This window comes from Scomber scombrus, chromosome 8, assembly GCF_963691925.1.
Source record: "Scomber scombrus chromosome 8, fScoSco1.1, whole genome shotgun sequence".
Lineage (NCBI taxonomy): Eukaryota > Metazoa > Chordata > Actinopteri > Scombriformes > Scombridae > Scomber > Scomber scombrus.
The window spans coordinates 15,458,276-15,476,846 of record NC_084977.1 but is presented as its reverse complement, the minus strand read 5'-3'; the positions used below and the strand labels follow the sequence as shown (position 1 = coordinate 15,476,846).

Sequence of the window (18,571 nt, the reverse complement as noted above, 5' to 3'; positions counted from 1 at the left end):
TGAGTTGTTACTTTCAGCACTCAAAATTATTTAACTACCCAGATCTCTCACACACAAAGAATGAGCCCCAAATTTCTCAAATTTGTAAGAGCATCAGCCCACTAGTGACTGCTGCACTGAACACAGTGTGTCACTGTCCTCCTGTCTATCCAGTTAAGTCTTTTTCTCTGTGTCTACAGACAAGGTAACTGTAGTGAGGGAGGGGACACTGACCCACCAGCCAACCATACTGGTGACCAGAAGCAGGAGGAGCCTCAAAAGCAGTCAGACGCATCTCCACCTGTTGTCCCAGAGAGCAACAAAGAGGACAAGGAAGCAGAGCAGGACCAGGATAAATCTCAGCTCACCTCAAGCGTGATCATTGAGGTGCCCAACGACCAGTCGTCTCTGGAGCTCTCCACGATCACAGGTAGCCAGCAGCTGGTCCAACTGTTGGTTTGATAGTTTGCAAGGAATATAATCTGATCATCTGATGAAGTGACTTTTTTCATAGATGGGGATTTTCTCATGGCTTGACATTACTACCTTGACTATAACCTCACAAGACCAGCCCATAATTTTCACTTCAGTCACTGTGATTTGGAAAGGGTCTTCAGTGTGAGCCCTTTATACATCTGATTGGATGAATACACCACCCACTGATCTATTAGTGGTTTTTGCCTTTCAAAAGCAAAACAACTGCACTGGAAATGTGATTTCTCATAACCTCTCAAGCAAATTTAGTTTCTGAATAAATTTGAGACAAGAAATAGATCATGCGGTTGCAGAGTCATGCTTGATTTCATATCTATTTCACACATTTTTGCTCTGGGGGCTCAGGCATTATGGAAAGTAGTCAGTCACAACAGAGGCTCAATCCATTCTCTGTGGATATTCTCCAGATTACAGTTCTCTCCTGAAAACTGAGCTTAGGCTTTGAGAGTGTCCTCATTAATATCCATTCTACCTTGTTCTCATCCCACTTTACGTTTCTTCTTCGTTTTCATTTCATCATCTTCTTCTCCCGACCCTCCCTAGTCAACAGTAAAGACCCTGAAACCTGTAAATCAGAGAAGGAGGAGGCAGAGGAGACACAGCCTGTCAACACTGTGACCCCAGACAGCATGTTCATCTTCAAACCTGACAACCCGTAAGTTGCTACCACACACTGCTCACAGGAAGCTGCTGTTTTACTTTTTTGCCTATTCCCCCGTTTGAGCAGACACTAGAGGCTTTATGGAGGAGTGGTGCATTATTTTTTATATTGGTGCAATAAGGGAATAATGGTGTTCCATATATCACATGTGATCTAAATAAATTTCCAACATTGGAACACATTCAAAATGTTCAGAGTTAATGAAATATTGCAGGGGCATTTTGGGAAATTTATTTATTTGCTTTCTTGTCAAGAGTTAGATGAGAAAATCAATACCACTCCCCCACTCTGACTGGAGTCTCCACTGGTTGCCTGGCAACCTCAAAGTGATGACATGACTCCAGGAAGTCACCTCACCTGACCAAGAGAGAGTCCTGCAGCAAACCCCTCATACAGAAATATGACACAAGACTTGACACCCATTCTTTTGATAATTATGGTATGATAAATATTAGTTAGGTTTCCACCCAACAGCAGCGTTTTCCAATCAGAATAAAATAAAAGTTGTTTGGGGGCCATGAGCTTCAGTGCCCAGGGGCCCCTTGGGATACTAATGCAGCCTTGGCTTGTCATTTAATCCCATGGTTCCTCTATTTTAGCCTGATAATGCTATTTAATTCCAGCCTCACTCTTTTATACATTACCCCCTCTGTATATAATTTGAACCTTCTGTATGCTCTCTCTCTCTCTCTCAGGGTGCGCCGAGTGTGTCATTATGTGGTGAACCTCAGGTACTTTGAAATGTCCATCCTCCTGGTCATAGCTGCTAGTAGTATAGCACTCGCTGCAGAGGACCCTGTGGCCACCTCCTCTGACTGGAATAAGGTTTGTGTGTACACATTTATGTATTTTTGATATTATCTGTTTCAAACAGGGGCATCTGTAATTTTACTGACTTGTTAAAATCCAAAATACTTTTTGCTGTTTCAGTGATTGAATCACTATGTTAACTCCTAAGGCAGCATTTCAATCACTATTTATCGGTGCCTTGGGTCTCATAGCTCCCTTCATCTATGCTAAGCAGCTAAAGTACCATCAAGAGAAAAAAAAACTTTTAGAAGAAACATTTCCTTGTTTTGCATAAGGACGCTAATGTGACTTGATGGGGGGGGCAATTAAATTGCTGATGGGTTAGGCAAATGAAGTCTGATGATGGGAGGAATGAGGCCAATATCTGTGTTGTATAACCATCATTTAAGGAGGCTGTTTTATACTAAACCACAAGCTGGGAATCTGTGAAGTAAATGAAATGAAACAATACAACAATTAGAAAGAATTGACTTTTTTGTGAAGAGAATATATTCATTTTTATCGATGTCTCATCTGAATTTCTGATCTTTCTCTTTGACTTCACAGGTTCTACGATATTTTGATTATGTGTTCACTGGAGTCTTCACATTTGAAATGATTATAAAGGTGAGTTACTGTGTATACATCATTGTTTGTGGACTGATTGCATGCAAAATTTACTGTCAGACTCAGGAAGAGCGTAATTATGTTTAAAGAGAAGTGGGGCTGGAGTTAAGTAGGTCTGCGGGTAGAGGGGGACAGGGGAACGGAGGCAGCTTGGAAGGGTAGGATTGAGGGGAGTCTCAGCGGGAGATTGAAGATGGCTTAGCTGAAGAGGGTCCACAGGTGAGAGCCAGGAGAGGAGACTGGAACAGTTAGTGCAGAAAAAAAGTCTTGACACACTGCTTGGAGACCACCCAGAGACTCAGCCTTAAATACACCAGTCCAGTTAGGAGCATATGTGGGTAATGAGGGCAACGCAGAGCAGACGGAGCAGAGACTGATTCAGGAACAGTGACAGAGAAGAAATTACTTACGGAAACTCTCATCTACTGGTTGTGAACAGTTCTACTAAAGAGATATTTCTTTCTTTGTTTCATTTGAATGATTTGAGTCCTGACAAAATTAAATTAGCCAGTTAAGCTAAAAAAAAATGATGAGTAGAGGAATCTTGCAACCCCTCAAATTTTTTCCTACAACACATTTTGAGCTGTATGTCTATAAGGCCCCCTGCTCTTTCAATTCAACCTGATCAGGAGCTGAATTCTCTTTAAAATTTCAACTGAAACAAAAAAAAAAGATTAGACATTAAATTTGATTCACTTATGTTGTCCTCAGATGATTGACCAGGGTCTAATCCTTCATGATGGCTCCTACTTCAGAGACTTGTGGAACATCCTTGACTTCATTGTTGTTGTGGGAGCACTGGTGGCCTTCGCCCTCACGTTAGTCACATGATTTTTTTTGTGGTCTAATCATATGTCTTAACATTAAAATGTCTATAGAGCAACTATAAGTTGGCTTTTTTTGCTGTAAAGAGGTGTTTCACATCATGTGCTTGGACACTATTGAAGCACCTCTTCCATTTTTCTTACAACATTATAACTGTTGATATACATTTCCCTCTCTTCTGTTTTTCTCCATCTGTCGATGGTGGCCCCGTGGGAATGACCAGCAGCAATGTGATGGGGTAGTCTACTAGAACTAATATCACCTATAGACAAAATAAGTAGAGTATAAGTAGTCTATGTTAAATAGACTATACTAATATAACAGTATGTCATCAGTTTCAGATATCATATAGGAGTCTAAAAATATGATATTTACCCTGCTGCTATGGTGTGATGCTCACACTCTCTGTCTGCCTGTACAGAAATAACAAAGGACGGGACATTAAAACCATCAAATCTCTGAGAGTGTTGCGTGTCCTCAGACCCTTGAAGACCATCAAGAGACTTCCTAAACTCAAGGTCAGCAATGCTCAGTCTTTGTTTATTTACTTGGTTGTGTTTGCATAGGGTCATTAAATGTGTCCTTTCTATTAATATTTTATATTATGGCCTAATTAATTAGAAAAGATGTATACCAGACAAATTTAAAAAATAAATCAAAGATTATAATGAGACAACGACAAGTTTTATTTAATATTATATGTCTATTTATAGGTAATAGTTGAAAACATGTTATGTAAATGTCTAGGAGGTGCAAGGAGCAAAAGATCCCAAGTCTGGATTTAGATATTTATCTGTCAACTATAGTGTAAAAGAATCTCGCTGCAGTTAAGTTTGTGTATATGCCTGCACATTTTATACATTGTATTTTTGCTACAAAATTTGGGCTTTCACACATCTCTACTTGTCCACAAACACACATAGAGGCATAACAAGTATCATGTTAAAGATACATCCTCTCTCGTCTGGTGCGCTTTAAGTTAAAGACGTGAGAGCAGATGAGGTGATAGACCGTGAGGTGACAAACTGTGAGCATTAGGGCATGAAGAGATGTTGTCAGGACTGGGATTCACAAATCTCATATGTAGTCTGTCTGTTGGGGAGAAATCAAGGAGAGGAGAGGATAGGAGAGGCCAAATCACAAAAACTGAAAAAGTCATGCACAGAAGTATAACACCTGAAAATATTCAGGACACAAAATATGTTCAACAATGAAGAGAGGAAGTAAATTGAGGTAAGAAGAATGAAAGAGAATGAAGAAAAAAAAAAAGTCAAGGAAAGAGGAGTGGGGAGGATGAGGAGAGCCAGATGTGAAGGTGGGGAATCAGGCAGCCTAATGACTGTCTGTGTCCAAAACTGCACTAGGTCTGAGTTTCTCACAAGCATTCAAACACACTTACATGAGTTTACAAAACAGTGTCTACACTGTGATCATGGAAGATTTTAAATTCCTAAATAAAAAACAAGTTGAACATAATCAATTAAACAGTAATCACAAGTGTAACTAAATGTAGCTTCAATAGTAGCATCCCCCCGCCAACTGGCCCTCAGGAACCCGTTATAACATGAAAGGCTGCCTGTCATGGCTGCCATCAGGCAATATCAGCACTGGTAAGCCCCACCTATGGTCCTGCTGTGATTGGATAGTTGATAGTGTTTCATTTTGGCATGAGCAGTGCGTCTTCATCTCAAAAAATGAAAAAGCTCACCTCATTAAAACTATTGACAGCATTTTGCATTTAGTACTGGCAGCTCTGTGCTGCTCTCTGCTGGACACACAACACTGAAATCACTGTTTCCTGTGTTGTAATATGATTTTAATGTGGCATTGAAAATTCATGTCCCATTGGAAAACAATTAACACGGTTTCTAAAGACAAAGAGCAAAACAATTACCAGTTAAAATGTTTTTCAATTAATTATGACAAAAAATATATAATACCATAACTTTGAATGGATTAATTTATATATGAATACAACTAAATCTTAATGGTTAAAAGAGAATATTTAAAAATAAAAATGCTCGTCTTGTCTGAACCTCTGCACAGATCTCAGTCCCTGATCTCTCTATATGTTGTTTTCATCTAATCTGTCCTTCTCTCCCTCTCTTCCAGGCGGTGTTTGACTGCGTGGTGACATCTCTGAAAAATGTCTTCAACATCTTGATTGTCTACAAGCTTTTCATGTTCATCTTTGCCGTCATCGCTGTGCAGCTCTTCAAGGGGAAGTTTTTCTACTGTACCGACAGTTCGAAGGACACAGAGAAGGACTGCCAGTAAAACTCGTTTACTTCTTTCTGTTGGTCTTTTTATGTCCTTCCTTTATTCTCTCTGATTAATGAAAGTATTTTATCCTTCCTTACATAGATAGATATAGATAGATAGATAGATAGATAGATAGATAGATAGATAGACAGATAGATATATACTTTATTGTCCACATGGATGTCAACAAATATGAGCACACATTTATTTTGTTTGTCTCTTTCTTTCTTTCTTGATTACTGATTACTTATCTACTTATTCTGTTCTTTTCATTTTCCCACTTACCTCCTTACTTTTATACCATTTAGTTTTTCTTCATCATCTTCTTTTTTGTTTTTTCCTCTTCTTTCCACCCAATTTTCTTTTTCTTTCTTTCTTTCTTTCTTTCTTTCTTTCTTTCTTTCTTTCTTTCTTTCTTTCTTTCTTTCTTTCTTTCTTTCTTTCTTTCTTTTCTTCACTTTTGTTGTTTATGTGTTGTTTGCATTTGTTCTGTGGCTCAACTCATTCTAAAACTGTGCAAATAAGATAACAAACCCTAAATGATACAAACTTTTCTTACTGTAAATTCTACACCTTTTTCTTCTGATGTACCACCTGTTTACTCTCTCTTCTCCTCCAGGGGTTATTACATTGATTATGGGAAAGACAAGAAAGAGGTGAAGAGAAGAGACTGGAAGAGGCATGAGTTCCACTACGACAATGTCATCTGGGCTCTGCTGACTCTCTTCACTGTTTCCACTGGAGAGGGATGGCCTCAGTGAGTCTCTGAGTGGAAGGATGAGGAAATTTAGCGAGAGCTTTCCCACATATCATTTTACAATCTTGGAGGGCTTGTTAGTTTTTATGAGCATTATAACCTTTTAACATCTGGGTTTGTTCTTTGGTAATGGTCAAATCTGACCTTTGACGAAGGAAATATAATAGATGTGATTAATTTAACAAAGATTTTGCCATTCATTATAGCACAATAAGGTTACACCAATATGTCATTGACAGTGCTTGTGGGGTTGTACTGCTCCCACCCTCCTTAATTGACTGCTGCTTTGGAAATGAATTAAAATCATATCCTGTTCCAAATAGCAAATTGGCTTTGGATCTCCAACCCAGTGAACAGATACGTACTTACAGATACTCAAATTGTTTCTGACAGAACTAATAGCTTCTTTGCTGCTGTAGCACAGCACATATTTTTTTGCCACTTTTGAAATGTCACTTTTCAAAAGGGAAAATGTTCCTGTTTTCCTGTTACAGTTGTATTTGCTTGGGACTGACGTTAAACAGTCTTGATATATTTTAAGTGGGTGTTACAGTAAAATTATAACTGTTCTTGTGCTGTTACTATCTTGCTGAGCGGTGGAAGTTTTTCGTTCTCTTTCATCTTTTAGCTTTAGTGTTAGCATTAGCATTGTGTGTCTGCTCTCCCAGGGTCCTGCAGCACTCAGTTGATGTTACAGAGGAGGACAGGGGACCGAGCCACGGCAACAGGATGGAGATGTCCATCTTCTATGTCATCTACTTTGTTGTCTTTCCTTTCTTCTTCGTCAACATCTTCGTGGCTCTCATCATCATCACCTTTCAAGAACAGGGGGATAAGATGATGGAGGAGTGCAGCCTGGAAAAGAATGAGGTTAGGAAAGATCAGTGTGGGCACAACCAGTAAACAGTTTCTCTTCCTTTTTTCTAATTTGCAGCTCTCAGATGCAGTAAAGCAAACAGCAGACACAATTAGATATGCAGGCTTTAAACATAGGTGCAATCTCTCAACTAGGTGTAATTTAACACACTCGTTAGTATGATTCTGGCTGGTCCTAGTTAATATGTTTATTCTCCTGACAAAAAACAGAAACTCCCAAACAAGCTACCTTTTAGTGTTTTTGCTTTGTTAGTTTAATACGCTTTTCTAGTTTCAAAGGATTGCTGTGTTGTATTTTCCTTATACTGAGTTCGCATTGGTGTCCTTCTCTCTGTCTCTCTCCTGTATGCAGAGTATATTATGGATTTGATGTCTAGTCTGTGTGCCTTTTAGGAAACATTTCTCCCTCAAGAGTTTAAATCAAACAGAAATGCTTGCTGTGTAGTTCACTGTTTCACACATCCTCTTTTTTCCTCTCTCTTTGTCTCTCCTGTTGTCTTTATTTTAGAGGGCATGCATAGACTTTGCCATTGGTGCCAAGCCCCTAACCCGTTACATGCCCCAAAACCGGCACACGTTCCAATACCGTCTGTGGCATTTTGTGGTGTCGCCATCTTTTGAGTATACCGTCCTGGCCATGATCGCTCTCAACACCATCGTACTGATGATGAAGGTAAGGAAAATAAAGAGAAGGCAGCAAGAAAATCAAAGAAGAAAATATTACAAGTAAATGCAATATGGCCAAAACATTAGATGATAATGAATAAATTAGGTTCTACCATTACGTACTTCAATCTCTCTCTTCTCCCTCCGTCCTCACTCCTAAAAACGACGTGTCATTTTCCACACATCCTTGTTCTCTGATGGGAAAAACACACCTTGTATTGCTTCTCAGCAGCATATTCTGTCATAAGCTTGCAACTGTTAGCACTTTGGTTTTAAAATAAGCCGAGATGTGTATACACAGTTTTTTTTTCATTTTAGGTACCACAGTACCACCTCAACACACTGTGATGTTTGCGTTTGGATCTGCTGAGCTCTCCTCTGGTTGCTGACATTTTGGTTTTTTTCCCCACACCTCTCATCACTATTTATTTCCTTAAAATGTTCTTTTCCTAGGCAGTGCTGGTCGTTCAGAGAAACAGACAGACGCAGGGTGACTCAGCCTGTGTTAAATATTGATCTATAATGTCCAGGGGCTGCTATTTAGTATGACCTCATTAACTGTGGCTGCCGTCCCTAGAGGAATGACTCCTTTTATAGTGCGACAGATGAGAGGTGCAGAGACTAAGGCACTATTTATGGGCCTGGAGGAATCTTCCATCAACCTGTAGGTCTGCAGAGTGCAGGTCTGAAGATCAAGCTGATATCAGACTGGTATTATGAGGTTGAGCTGCAGTGAATTGGTTAGGGATTTTTTTTTATTTGACTTGTAGCATGGTACATTAACCCCTGCCGCCTTTGTATTTTCAGTATTACTCTGCCCCGCCGACATATGATGCCGTACTGAAGCACCTGAACACAGCTTTTACTGTTCTCTTCTCTGTCGAGTGTGTCCTCAAGATCATGGCCTTCGGCTTTCTGGTGAGAGGAAAAAGAACAACTCACAATGTGAATTCAAGAACTTCTCATGCACTTCAATCTGTAGAAATGACTCAAACCATCTTTTGTGTTTCTACAGAACTACTTTCGAGACACATGGAATATTTTCGACTTCATCACTGTCTTGGGCAGCATCACTGAGATTGTGGTAGAATTGCAGGTAAGAAAGAAAAACATGATAAACAGACTCTGACACTGAAACTGTCATCACTCAACACCAGTGATAAACAACAGTTTCCCTCCCCTCTCATGTTTCCCGCTGCCAGTCTTTTCCATCGTTCAACATGAGTTTCTTGAAGCTGTTCCGAGCAGCTCGCCTGATCAAGCTGCTGAGACAAGGCTACACCATTCGGATCCTTCTGTGGACCTTTGTCCAGTCATTCAAGGCTTTGCCCTACGTTTGCCTGCTCATCGCCATGCTCTTCTTTATCTACGCCATCATTGGCATGCAGGTTGATGCTCTCTGTCTGGAGCCAGTTTTTAATGTGCAGCAATTACCATTTTCACTCAGCGTTCCACAGCATATTTAGAATATTAGTCTGATGGAGAAATAAAATGTTTAATGGTGACTTTATGTTGTGTGCTTCCCATTTTTCATATGTTCATGTGTGTATATCTGGGTGCTATCCCATCCTATGTTGCTGTTTTTGACACTTGTGACCTGTGAATCAGGTGTTTGGGAACATTAAGCTGAATGAGGAGACTCACATTAACCAGCACAACAACTTCAAGACCTTCTCTGGTGCTCTGATGCTGCTCTTCAGGTAGGAAACCTTGGGATCTGCAGTCCTGTTCTCCATGTAGTGTGGGACTTTAAAACATGATCCTGGGAGCTAGTCTGTGATCTGATGTGAAATCTCAACACTCCACTAAATCCAGTGGTTTAGCTTCAACACTAGTTGTTACCGTCTCTGCATCTCGGTTAAATTGAGATCCAGCAGTGATCAAAGCTAAATTTGATTTGCTACACTTGGTTCACTAAATAACACATTTCTTTAATGTAGTCTGAATGATGTTGCTAGGTTACAGCAGAAAGGCTTTGCTTTCAAAATACCCAAAGGGATACTCAGTGTCAGGGGGTGATGGATGCTGCAGTGCACCACTTACTTCCTTAGCAAATAGCTTTGCAGACACTTTGAGAGTTATACACACAGCAGAAGAGGTCAAATAATGGAATGACTTATCTAGGTTAAGAGTGTTAAGAGTTGTTATTGTGTTTGTTTTCCCCAGCTAAAGTGTAAATTTGTTCTCATATGCCATAACTAAAACATTTGTGCATTTAAACATGTAAAACAACATACAAGTTATTTCTCTGGCTCCAGCTGTCTGCCCCTGGAAACAGTGAAATTGCACATGACAAGCATGCAGGCCAAATTAATATTAAAAGAAATTATTCAAATTTTCATTCGTCATCACTGTTGCATATAGAACATATGGTAAATGTGTGTACATCCTATATTCAGAGCATCTAAAAGCTGTCTCTGAAGCGGGTGTCACGAGTTGTGATGCTTTGTTTGCACCCTCCAGATGGCAGATATAACTGTGAATAAACTGTGAGCTGGACAGCACACGTCTTAACCAACTCCTCCTCCTCCTTCTCCTCCTCCATCTCCTCCCAATGTTGTGTAATTTGTGTATATGTGTGTGTCCAGGAGTGCCACAGGGGAGTCATGGCAGGAGATCATGTTGTCATGTCTGGGGGGGCGGCAGTGTGAGACGGATCCATCGCATACAGCAGTACATACGACTGCCCAGGAGGGAGGCTGTGGCTCCGACTTTGCCTATTTCTACTTTGTCTCCTTCATCTTCTTCAGCTCCTTCCTGGTAAGAAAAGGAGCTGAACCACTTTTGTTTCCTAGGACTGTGACAAAATGTTCTGCAGAGACCTGCCCTACTCTGTCTCTGATTGGCTAGTACTCATTGCCTTTGTTGGTTAAGTTTAGGCACAAGGAGTGAGATGGTTAGGGGTAGCATGAGAACATTACGTTGCCATCCTAGGGAATGAAAACTCGTGACAATGAAGCAGTAATCTGATCTGAATAATAAGTTCCAGCAAGGATACCTTTAATTTTCCTGGAAACATATTAAGTGTTTAAACCTTGTGTAAGAATGTGTGTAGAGACTGCACTGTCTAGATTCCATATTTTGTTGTGGTTTTGAGCACCATATTGATGTTTTTTTCACCTTCCAGCCCAATTTAAATGAACCTGTAAGCACCTCCTTCCTCTGCTTGTCTTTTGTCCAGATGCTGAACCTGTTCGTGGCTGTGATCATGGATAACTTTGAGTATCTGACCCGGGACTCATCCATCCTGGGTCCCCACCACCTGGATGAGTTTGTCCGAATCTGGGGGGAGTATGATCGTGCTGCCTGGTCAGTGTCTCACAGTTTTTAAAGTACAAATGTTCAGATACAAATGTCTTTTTATTGACACTAAAAGAGAGTGAAATGTTTATTTGATAAACCTTACATTAACAATGAGGTATTTCAATACAATAAACATATACTCAAGAATAGAAGCAGCTACAGTACTTGAGCTGAATATTTTAATATTTCTGTGCACTTCAAAATCACTCTTAGGTTGGCTAAATCAACCAGCTAGACAAACCTGCATGCAACTATTACTTAACTAACTAGGGACAGTGAAGATACTGAAAATAAAGATAATAATTATAAAGAAAATAATTATTTTGTCTCACTGACACTAGTGAAAGAGCATTATGCAAGTTGGGAAACATTTGGTCTGGTTGGTATTTCTGTTATGAATATGATATTAGTATAATAATATATTATTGTAGATACGGCACATAGAAAAACATTGTTTAAAAACTGATTATCATGAGTATTCTAATAATGTGGACTTTTATACAAAAAAGTTAGGAAATCCTAAAACAGCACAGCCTCTATTTAGGCCTCACTCAACCTTATTTGTGGACTACAAGGCTGTAATAACACACAACTAAAGACATGTATGTTCTTTCCAGTGGTAGGATCCACTATAAGGAGATGTACAAAGTTGTACGCTCCATCTCACCTCCTCTGGGCTTTGGGAAGAACTGCCCCCACAGGGTGGCATGCAAGGTTTGGCTCCCCCATGTCAACAAACCCCCCAGCCCCCAACCCCTACCTGCCTCTTTCATGTGGGATCCCTCTTGACTTCCTTCTTTCCGCTCCCTCCTTTTTTCCCCCTTCACCAACTGTCACCACCTTGCTTGACCCTAGGGGTGTGTTACTCAGGTCTGCCTGGGTCAAAGAATGATGACACTCCAGTCTCAGGGTACTAAGGCACAGGACATCCCTCATTGACAAATTTAATCAGAGTGCCTCTTTTGATGCAATTGTGGAGCAATCTGGGGGAAGCCTGTCTCTTTCTACCTTCTTGATCTGGTTTAAAGATGTACTTTCTCGCACACACACACACACACACACACAACGTAAGTATTTAATTTGCACCAGATCCAGTGAGGCTGTCATTCCTTTGCTTGTGCTGTCCGAGGTTTTCTCCTTCCCCAGATTTCTATGCCCTGATGGCGACATAGAAAGAATACAACCTGTGTTTTTTTTTCTTCTTTATTCTCTCCCTCTGTAATGCATTGGAATAATCCTCTCTCTTGTATCTCCTCCATTCTCTCTTTTATCCTTCACCTTTCCTCCTGTGTTTCTTTTTCCCCTCCTCCATCCCTTGGGAACACACTCCCCAACTCCTCCACCATTATTCAATTTCCCACTTCACCCTCCCTCCTTTCCTCCCCTCCTCTATTCCCTCCCTTTTCTGTTCCTCTTTCTCATCCCCATCTTCATGGCTACCTGGCACCCCCAGTGGTCGCATCCATTACACTGACATGTATGAGATGTTGACCAACATGTCGCCACCTCTAGGCCTGGGCAAGAAATGCCCCTCCAAGGTGGCATATAAGGTAGACTAAACACTGGAGGCTAACAGGTGCTGCCTTCATACATTTAATCAAAAGGACAAGCACTGTTGAAGCTCATTTTGTGTGTCATACATTGGAAAAGCAAGGCATTTTTTTCTGTTGATTGTATAATGCAGTATTGCTTGTTGAAAAAGCTTTAAGTTCCAGTATTTTTTTTATTGGCAGGTGAATAGTGCTGTTGTAATGATTTGCCTGTTTTGCTTTGCATCTTGACAGTGAACTAAGACGTCATACTTGTTTGCTGTTATCTGATGAAAGAGTCTTGGTGGAGTTTATTTATTCTAAGTCAGGACTTTATCAAGAGAGTTGTTAAACATCTACATGCTGTATCTTGTCATCGTCGAAGTCATGTCTTACATACTTACTTCTGTTTCTTCCATACCTGTTTGCATGTGCCTCCTGCTACATCCCAGTGTGATGTCAGTGTGTATTATGTGGTGTACTGTGTGTGTGTGTGTGTCTGTGTGTGTGTGTGTGTGTGTGTGTGTGTGTGTGTGTGTGCGTGTGTGTGTGTGTGTGTGTGTGTGTGTATGTGTGTGATCCTGCAAGCATGCGCCATCACAGATGAAGCCTATTCTCCTATTCTCTTACTGCACATGTGTTGTGTGAGTTTTATCTTCTTTTATAATACCTGATAACAGTTTCAGCCTCTATTTACAAAAGCCCAGAGATGACATGCAAAAACAAGTGTAATTATTTCTCATTGTTTCTTGATTTTGACATAATACATAATACAATTTTCTCATCATTAGCAAATAGTTATTTTGTATCTATATACATGTCCTCTCTGTCCTTCTTGTATCTAGCAGTGTTGTCAAACTAACTCCATTTAAGTAAGATAACTGGAGTTATATGGGGACATGTCAGTTAAGGAAGTACTAGCTATTTGAAACTATGAAATCATGATTAAAATGGAAACCCTCTTTCTAAGTTTCTTATGTGTGTCACACAGAAAGGCCATGGTTGTTCATGACTTTTTAAGCTAGCTGCCCCACCAATAAAGTCCCAAGTCCTGCAATGGCATTGAAGTCCAACCTTGATAATGTAAAATCTGACCTGTTCACTAGCCATGATATATTAGAGCTGCAACGATTAGTCAATTAATTGATTAGTCAATCGACAGAAAATAATTAGGCACTATTTTGGTATTTGAATAATCATTTTAGTCATTTTTTTGCTGGTTGCAGCTTCTGGGGTATGAGGATTTTAAGGTTTTCTGTATCATACTTGATAGTAAATTGAATACCTTTGGATTTCTGACTGTTGATCGGACAAAATAGACATTTGAGGACATCAGCATGAGCTCTAAGAAAATCATAACAGCTATTTTTCACAATTTTGTGACATTTTATTGGCAAAACATTGAATCGATTAATCAAGAAAATAATAAATACTAATGGAATATCTGGTTTTGAAAAATGATTCAGTAAGTAAACACCAAAAACAAAAAAGTTTCATATCATGAGCCACCACAGCAGTTCTGGCCTTCCTCCTATTGAAGTGTGTAATGTTATATCTGTGTTTTGTCATTTAGCGCGGTTATCTGATTGTGATGCTTTCTATGATACCATCAGAGACTAGTCCTGATGAACATGCCTGTGGACGATGACATGTCCGTCCACTTCACTTCCACCCTCATGGCCCTCATCCGCACAGCCCTGGAGATAAAGATAGCCCGAGGTTAGAAGAAACATCAAAACTCTACAGACACATGACTCACTGTCATGTAAAATTATTGGAAATCACACCTGTTGTCTGCCTGTGTCCTATTTGTTTTTTGATTTGTCATCTGTTTATTTTCAGGAGGAGAGGATCGAAATCAGATGGACCTGGACCTTCAGAAGGAGATTAGTGTCATATGGCCTCACCTCTCTCAGAAGACACTGGACCTGCTGGTTCCCATTCACAAGGGTAACATCAGCCAAATTACAATACATTAATACAAAGAGAAGAAAGCTATTATTGCAATCATAATAGTTGAGTTAGTAAAATGGTGTTTCTTGATAAAGTTTTGAAGGGTCATATCCAGTGTCTGATGGTTTCCTCTTTCTTCTTTTCAGCCAGTCACATGACAATAGGGAAGATCTATGCCGCCATGATGATCATGGACTACTACAAGCAGAGCAAGGCCAAGAAGCTCCGACAACAACTGGAGGAACAGGTACTTTTCTTCCTTAATTTTTTTTTTCTTCCAAAAAACATCCAGCATCTCCTAATGTAGTCATGTAAGTTAGTTAGTCTTTTTAGTGTTTCAACCTTGGCCATTAGTTAGTCATTTATACTTTTTTGTCCATTTGGGTCAAAATTTAGGCCCTGCAGTTTCAAATTGAACTTAGTTGATTAAAAAGTATTTTAAAGAGATTTTTCAACTTTCATCTTCATCCAAAATAAGATGTGAACTATATAACAAAACTCAGTAATCATTTTCAGTGACAATTTGCTGGCAATGTTTATGTTTTAATTAGGATGCTGTATTTGTATTTGTTTTTCTTGCCCCATAGAAACATGCGCCTATGTTCCAGCGTATGGATGCCTCCTCTCTGCCTCAAGAAATCCTATGCAATGCCAATATGTTCTTCAAACACAGTGCTGGATCTGCTCTGTAAATATTCAACATTTAGTCTCCTTACACAGCTTTAAATTCTGGCTTGTGATTATTCATAATGGAAGAGTTAAAAATATGATTGTTTTGAAGTTGGAATCTGGTTAGTGAGTTTGCAGTTGATTTCTGTTCCCTTCTCATCTACAACAATCACTGTTAAATGAGCAGTGTCTAAGTGTGTGTTGTAGTCGCCCTGCCTAAGTGTTTGTGTGTCACTGCAGCACCAGAGGAGGCTTTGTGGCACTCAGCCCCATCTCTCCCCAAGAGATGTTCATGCAGCCTCACTCCAGGGAAGAGAAGGAGGGAGATGACGATGACAACTACCATTCACCCTATCACCCGTACCACAACCCACATCATCATCATCACCATTTACAAACACTGGTAACAACCGTTGAGACAACTAAAATATTGCCACATCTAATCTTAAAATTGGATCTGCGTCAAAACATTGTAGACATGTGATCTTTATAAAATAATCTGCTTGATTCTTGACACCCAGTCCTTCTTTCTGTGGTATCTGTATAGGTGCCAGATGTAGTTGAGTATAACCAATTGAAGCAGCAGGAGAGGCAGGACCCAACAGTGATAAAATCACCTCAGCGGACAGCATCTATCAGAGCATCCTCTATGCCCAGACTGGCTGTTGATCCACAGGTAATAAAGAGGGATAACCTTACTTTAACATAGTTCATAGTATAGGTTGCAATTCATAGAAATAAAATGTTCTTTATGTGCCAGTAATGTGTGTGTTTTGACAAGGTTGCCTATGTGAATGCTCATCTGGTTGTTTTGTGTATATGTAGCCTGGAATGTCAGCAGACAGTAAGCTGATGAAGCGCTCCTTCTCCACTATCGGCGACCAGTGCGTGAACAGCCTGTGGCAGGAGCAGCACTCTCTGGAGAGAATAAGCCCTGACGACACATACAGGCCTCGCCAGAAGAACTTCCGAGGTCACTTCCCAACACATAACACTTGTCTGATTTGTATTTATAACCAGTTTAATCCTGGAATTTTAAATTTGGCATTTGAAGCTTATGTTTTTAAAAACTGATTAAATTACAGGAATAAAAGTGGGAAAAGGACATGTATCTTTTTCAGCCTTTTAGCTCTTCCAAAAGTCGTCATTACTGACCGATTATTGAATTAATTCATATTCAATTGACAACCAAAATTACACAGTATTCTTGACTGGAGTCAATGTTTTTAACTGCGATGAACTGTTTTATCTTTTATGGCCCCTGAATTACCCATTATGATTTGGTATAGACGGCTTGTTATGGAAAGTGTTTTCTGTTTTTGAATTGAGATTTGAGACCAATAGTAGACTAATCTAGTGGGACCTTGAATTAAATCAATAACTAATTAATTACTAGTTCTTTGAGTACCAGTCATTAATTATGTTGACAGAGTATTTAGACTTCCCACAATTTATTCAATTATAGTAATTATATTTATGTAGTTGTAATTTACATTGTGGAAAATGACTTGTTATTTTTAAACTTGATAATTTGAATATAGAAGGAGACATGTTTTTATTCGTATTGATTAAAAGCTAATTGGGTTTTACTTGCTTCATTCTATTTTTGACTAAGCTGAATCCTTACCACTCCCAGGCATGAGAATCAACCATAGAGAAACAAGTAGTCATGAGAGAGGGCGATCTAAGGAACGGCGCCACCTACTGTCTCCAGATGTGTCCCGCTGTAACTCTGAGGAGCGCAGCCGCGACCCATCATGTGAGAGGAGACGGTCCCGCTCACCAAGTGAAGGACGTGCACACACCTTACAGAGACAGGTGGGGAGACAACAGGGTAAAATTACACACTAAAGCAGCAGTTTCAGTCCTGCTGATTTGGATTCAAACCACTGAATCAAGGACTGTTATGTAGTCGTTATTCAAAGTGAATCCTAATGAAGGAGAATAACAGCTGAAACTGGAGTAGTCGGAGTAAATGGCAGTGTTTTCTCACTGTTTTGCTTCTAGGTCATTATAACTGTGTGTATTTGTACTGCATATATGTCGTTTAAAGGTCAACACATCAGGCAGCCCCTGCCAGTCAGCCTCAGACTCTGGTACTCCTCGTAATCGGCGCCAGCTTCCCCAGACACCCTCTCGCCCACGGCCTTACATCTCCTACTCACCTCTGGTCTGCCGAGCCCACCCATCTGCTACACCAGCAACCTCCTCTGAGGAACAGACCCAGCCTCAGGATGGCCCTGGTGGCTCTACAGAGAACTCGTGGAGGGCTAATAAGGATGGCAAGCCTCTGGCTGCAGGTCAGGGGTCATCAGGAGGTCAGGTATCGGGACCAAGCCACCCATCTCCTCACCGCTACATCTCAGAGCCCTACCTCCCTTTTCATGAGGACCTCAGTGGTGGTGAAGCAGGCGAGGGGCAGGAGACCCTCACTTTTGAGACTGCCATGGCAACCAGTCTGGGACGTGCCAATGCCATAAACTCCGCCCCTCAGCTCAGACACTCCTGGCAGGTTCCTAATGGCCATTTCCGGAAGCATTTGGGCCAGTCTAGCCCAGCTGACGCCAGCGAGCTGCTAAGTGACACAGACGAGGACGACCGCTGCTAAAATCCAGAGTGGATGATAGGGAAGAGGATGCACAGAAAGGCAGGGCACCCCAGAGCAGCTGTGCCACAAGGCTTTAGCTCCTCTGTGGCTCTGAGAACTTGTATTCTCAGTACCAGTAGCATAACAAGCAGAACTGCACGCCACTGCTATTTATCTGGATACTTTGGGTGTCTGTCTGCAACGTGTGCTTGTGTGTGTGTTTTTGCTGTAGCTGGAGGGAGGCTGCATATGTGGACATGGATGTTTCTTTACATGTGTTTGCTCTCGACAGACAAAATTTGCCAAATCATGACAACAGCGGGGACTGTACTATAAGTAGCTCACTGCAGGCAAACCCATGTCTTGCCAAGCCTTTCCACACAAGTTGGTGTTTTGATTGTTATTTGAACAAAATATATAGAGACGTTGAATCCCAGAAACTGATTTAAGTACATTTTGTGTAGATGAACATAGAGATAGCATGTTAAAAATGTAATACAATGAATGTATTTTAGCTTTTGGTTCTAATTTTCAGGTAATTTGAGAAGGTTGCTGTTAGTCTTTATGTGTATAGTTGTAAGAGTAGCAATGAA

General features: G+C 40.4%; 1 protein-coding gene across 1 annotated transcript in view; it reads left to right on the top strand.

Moving 5' to 3' along the window:
- LOC133985365 (voltage-dependent R-type calcium channel subunit alpha-1E) overlaps window positions 1–18,044 on the top strand; it is an 89,899-nt gene extending 71,855 nt beyond the window's left edge. The window contains exons 22-48 of the mRNA XM_062424987.1: window positions 180–409; window positions 1,018–1,129; window positions 1,831–1,960; window positions 2,492–2,551; window positions 3,263–3,369; window positions 3,603–3,614; window positions 3,798–3,894; window positions 5,489–5,649; window positions 6,258–6,395; window positions 7,064–7,265; window positions 7,780–7,944; window positions 8,745–8,855; window positions 8,953–9,033; window positions 9,140–9,325; window positions 9,546–9,637; window positions 10,526–10,697; window positions 11,119–11,246; window positions 12,694–12,790; window positions 14,383–14,488; window positions 14,612–14,719; window positions 14,869–14,969; window positions 15,310–15,410; window positions 15,632–15,794; window positions 15,939–16,067; window positions 16,217–16,364; window positions 17,028–17,209; window positions 17,445–18,044. Coding sequence (XP_062280971.1) covers window positions 180–409; window positions 1,018–1,129; window positions 1,831–1,960; window positions 2,492–2,551; window positions 3,263–3,369; window positions 3,603–3,614; window positions 3,798–3,894; window positions 5,489–5,649; window positions 6,258–6,395; window positions 7,064–7,265; window positions 7,780–7,944; window positions 8,745–8,855; window positions 8,953–9,033; window positions 9,140–9,325; window positions 9,546–9,637; window positions 10,526–10,697; window positions 11,119–11,246; window positions 12,694–12,790; window positions 14,383–14,488; window positions 14,612–14,719; window positions 14,869–14,969; window positions 15,310–15,410; window positions 15,632–15,794; window positions 15,939–16,067; window positions 16,217–16,364; window positions 17,028–17,209; window positions 17,445–17,999 — 3,874 coding nt within the window. The 3' untranslated portion in view covers window positions 18,000–18,044. The remainder of the gene's footprint in view (window positions 1–179; window positions 410–1,017; window positions 1,130–1,830; window positions 1,961–2,491; window positions 2,552–3,262; window positions 3,370–3,602; window positions 3,615–3,797; window positions 3,895–5,488; window positions 5,650–6,257; window positions 6,396–7,063; window positions 7,266–7,779; window positions 7,945–8,744; window positions 8,856–8,952; window positions 9,034–9,139; window positions 9,326–9,545; window positions 9,638–10,525; window positions 10,698–11,118; window positions 11,247–12,693; window positions 12,791–14,382; window positions 14,489–14,611; window positions 14,720–14,868; window positions 14,970–15,309; window positions 15,411–15,631; window positions 15,795–15,938; window positions 16,068–16,216; window positions 16,365–17,027; window positions 17,210–17,444) is intronic.
- The last annotated feature ends 527 nt before the right edge of the window (window positions 18,045–18,571 follow it).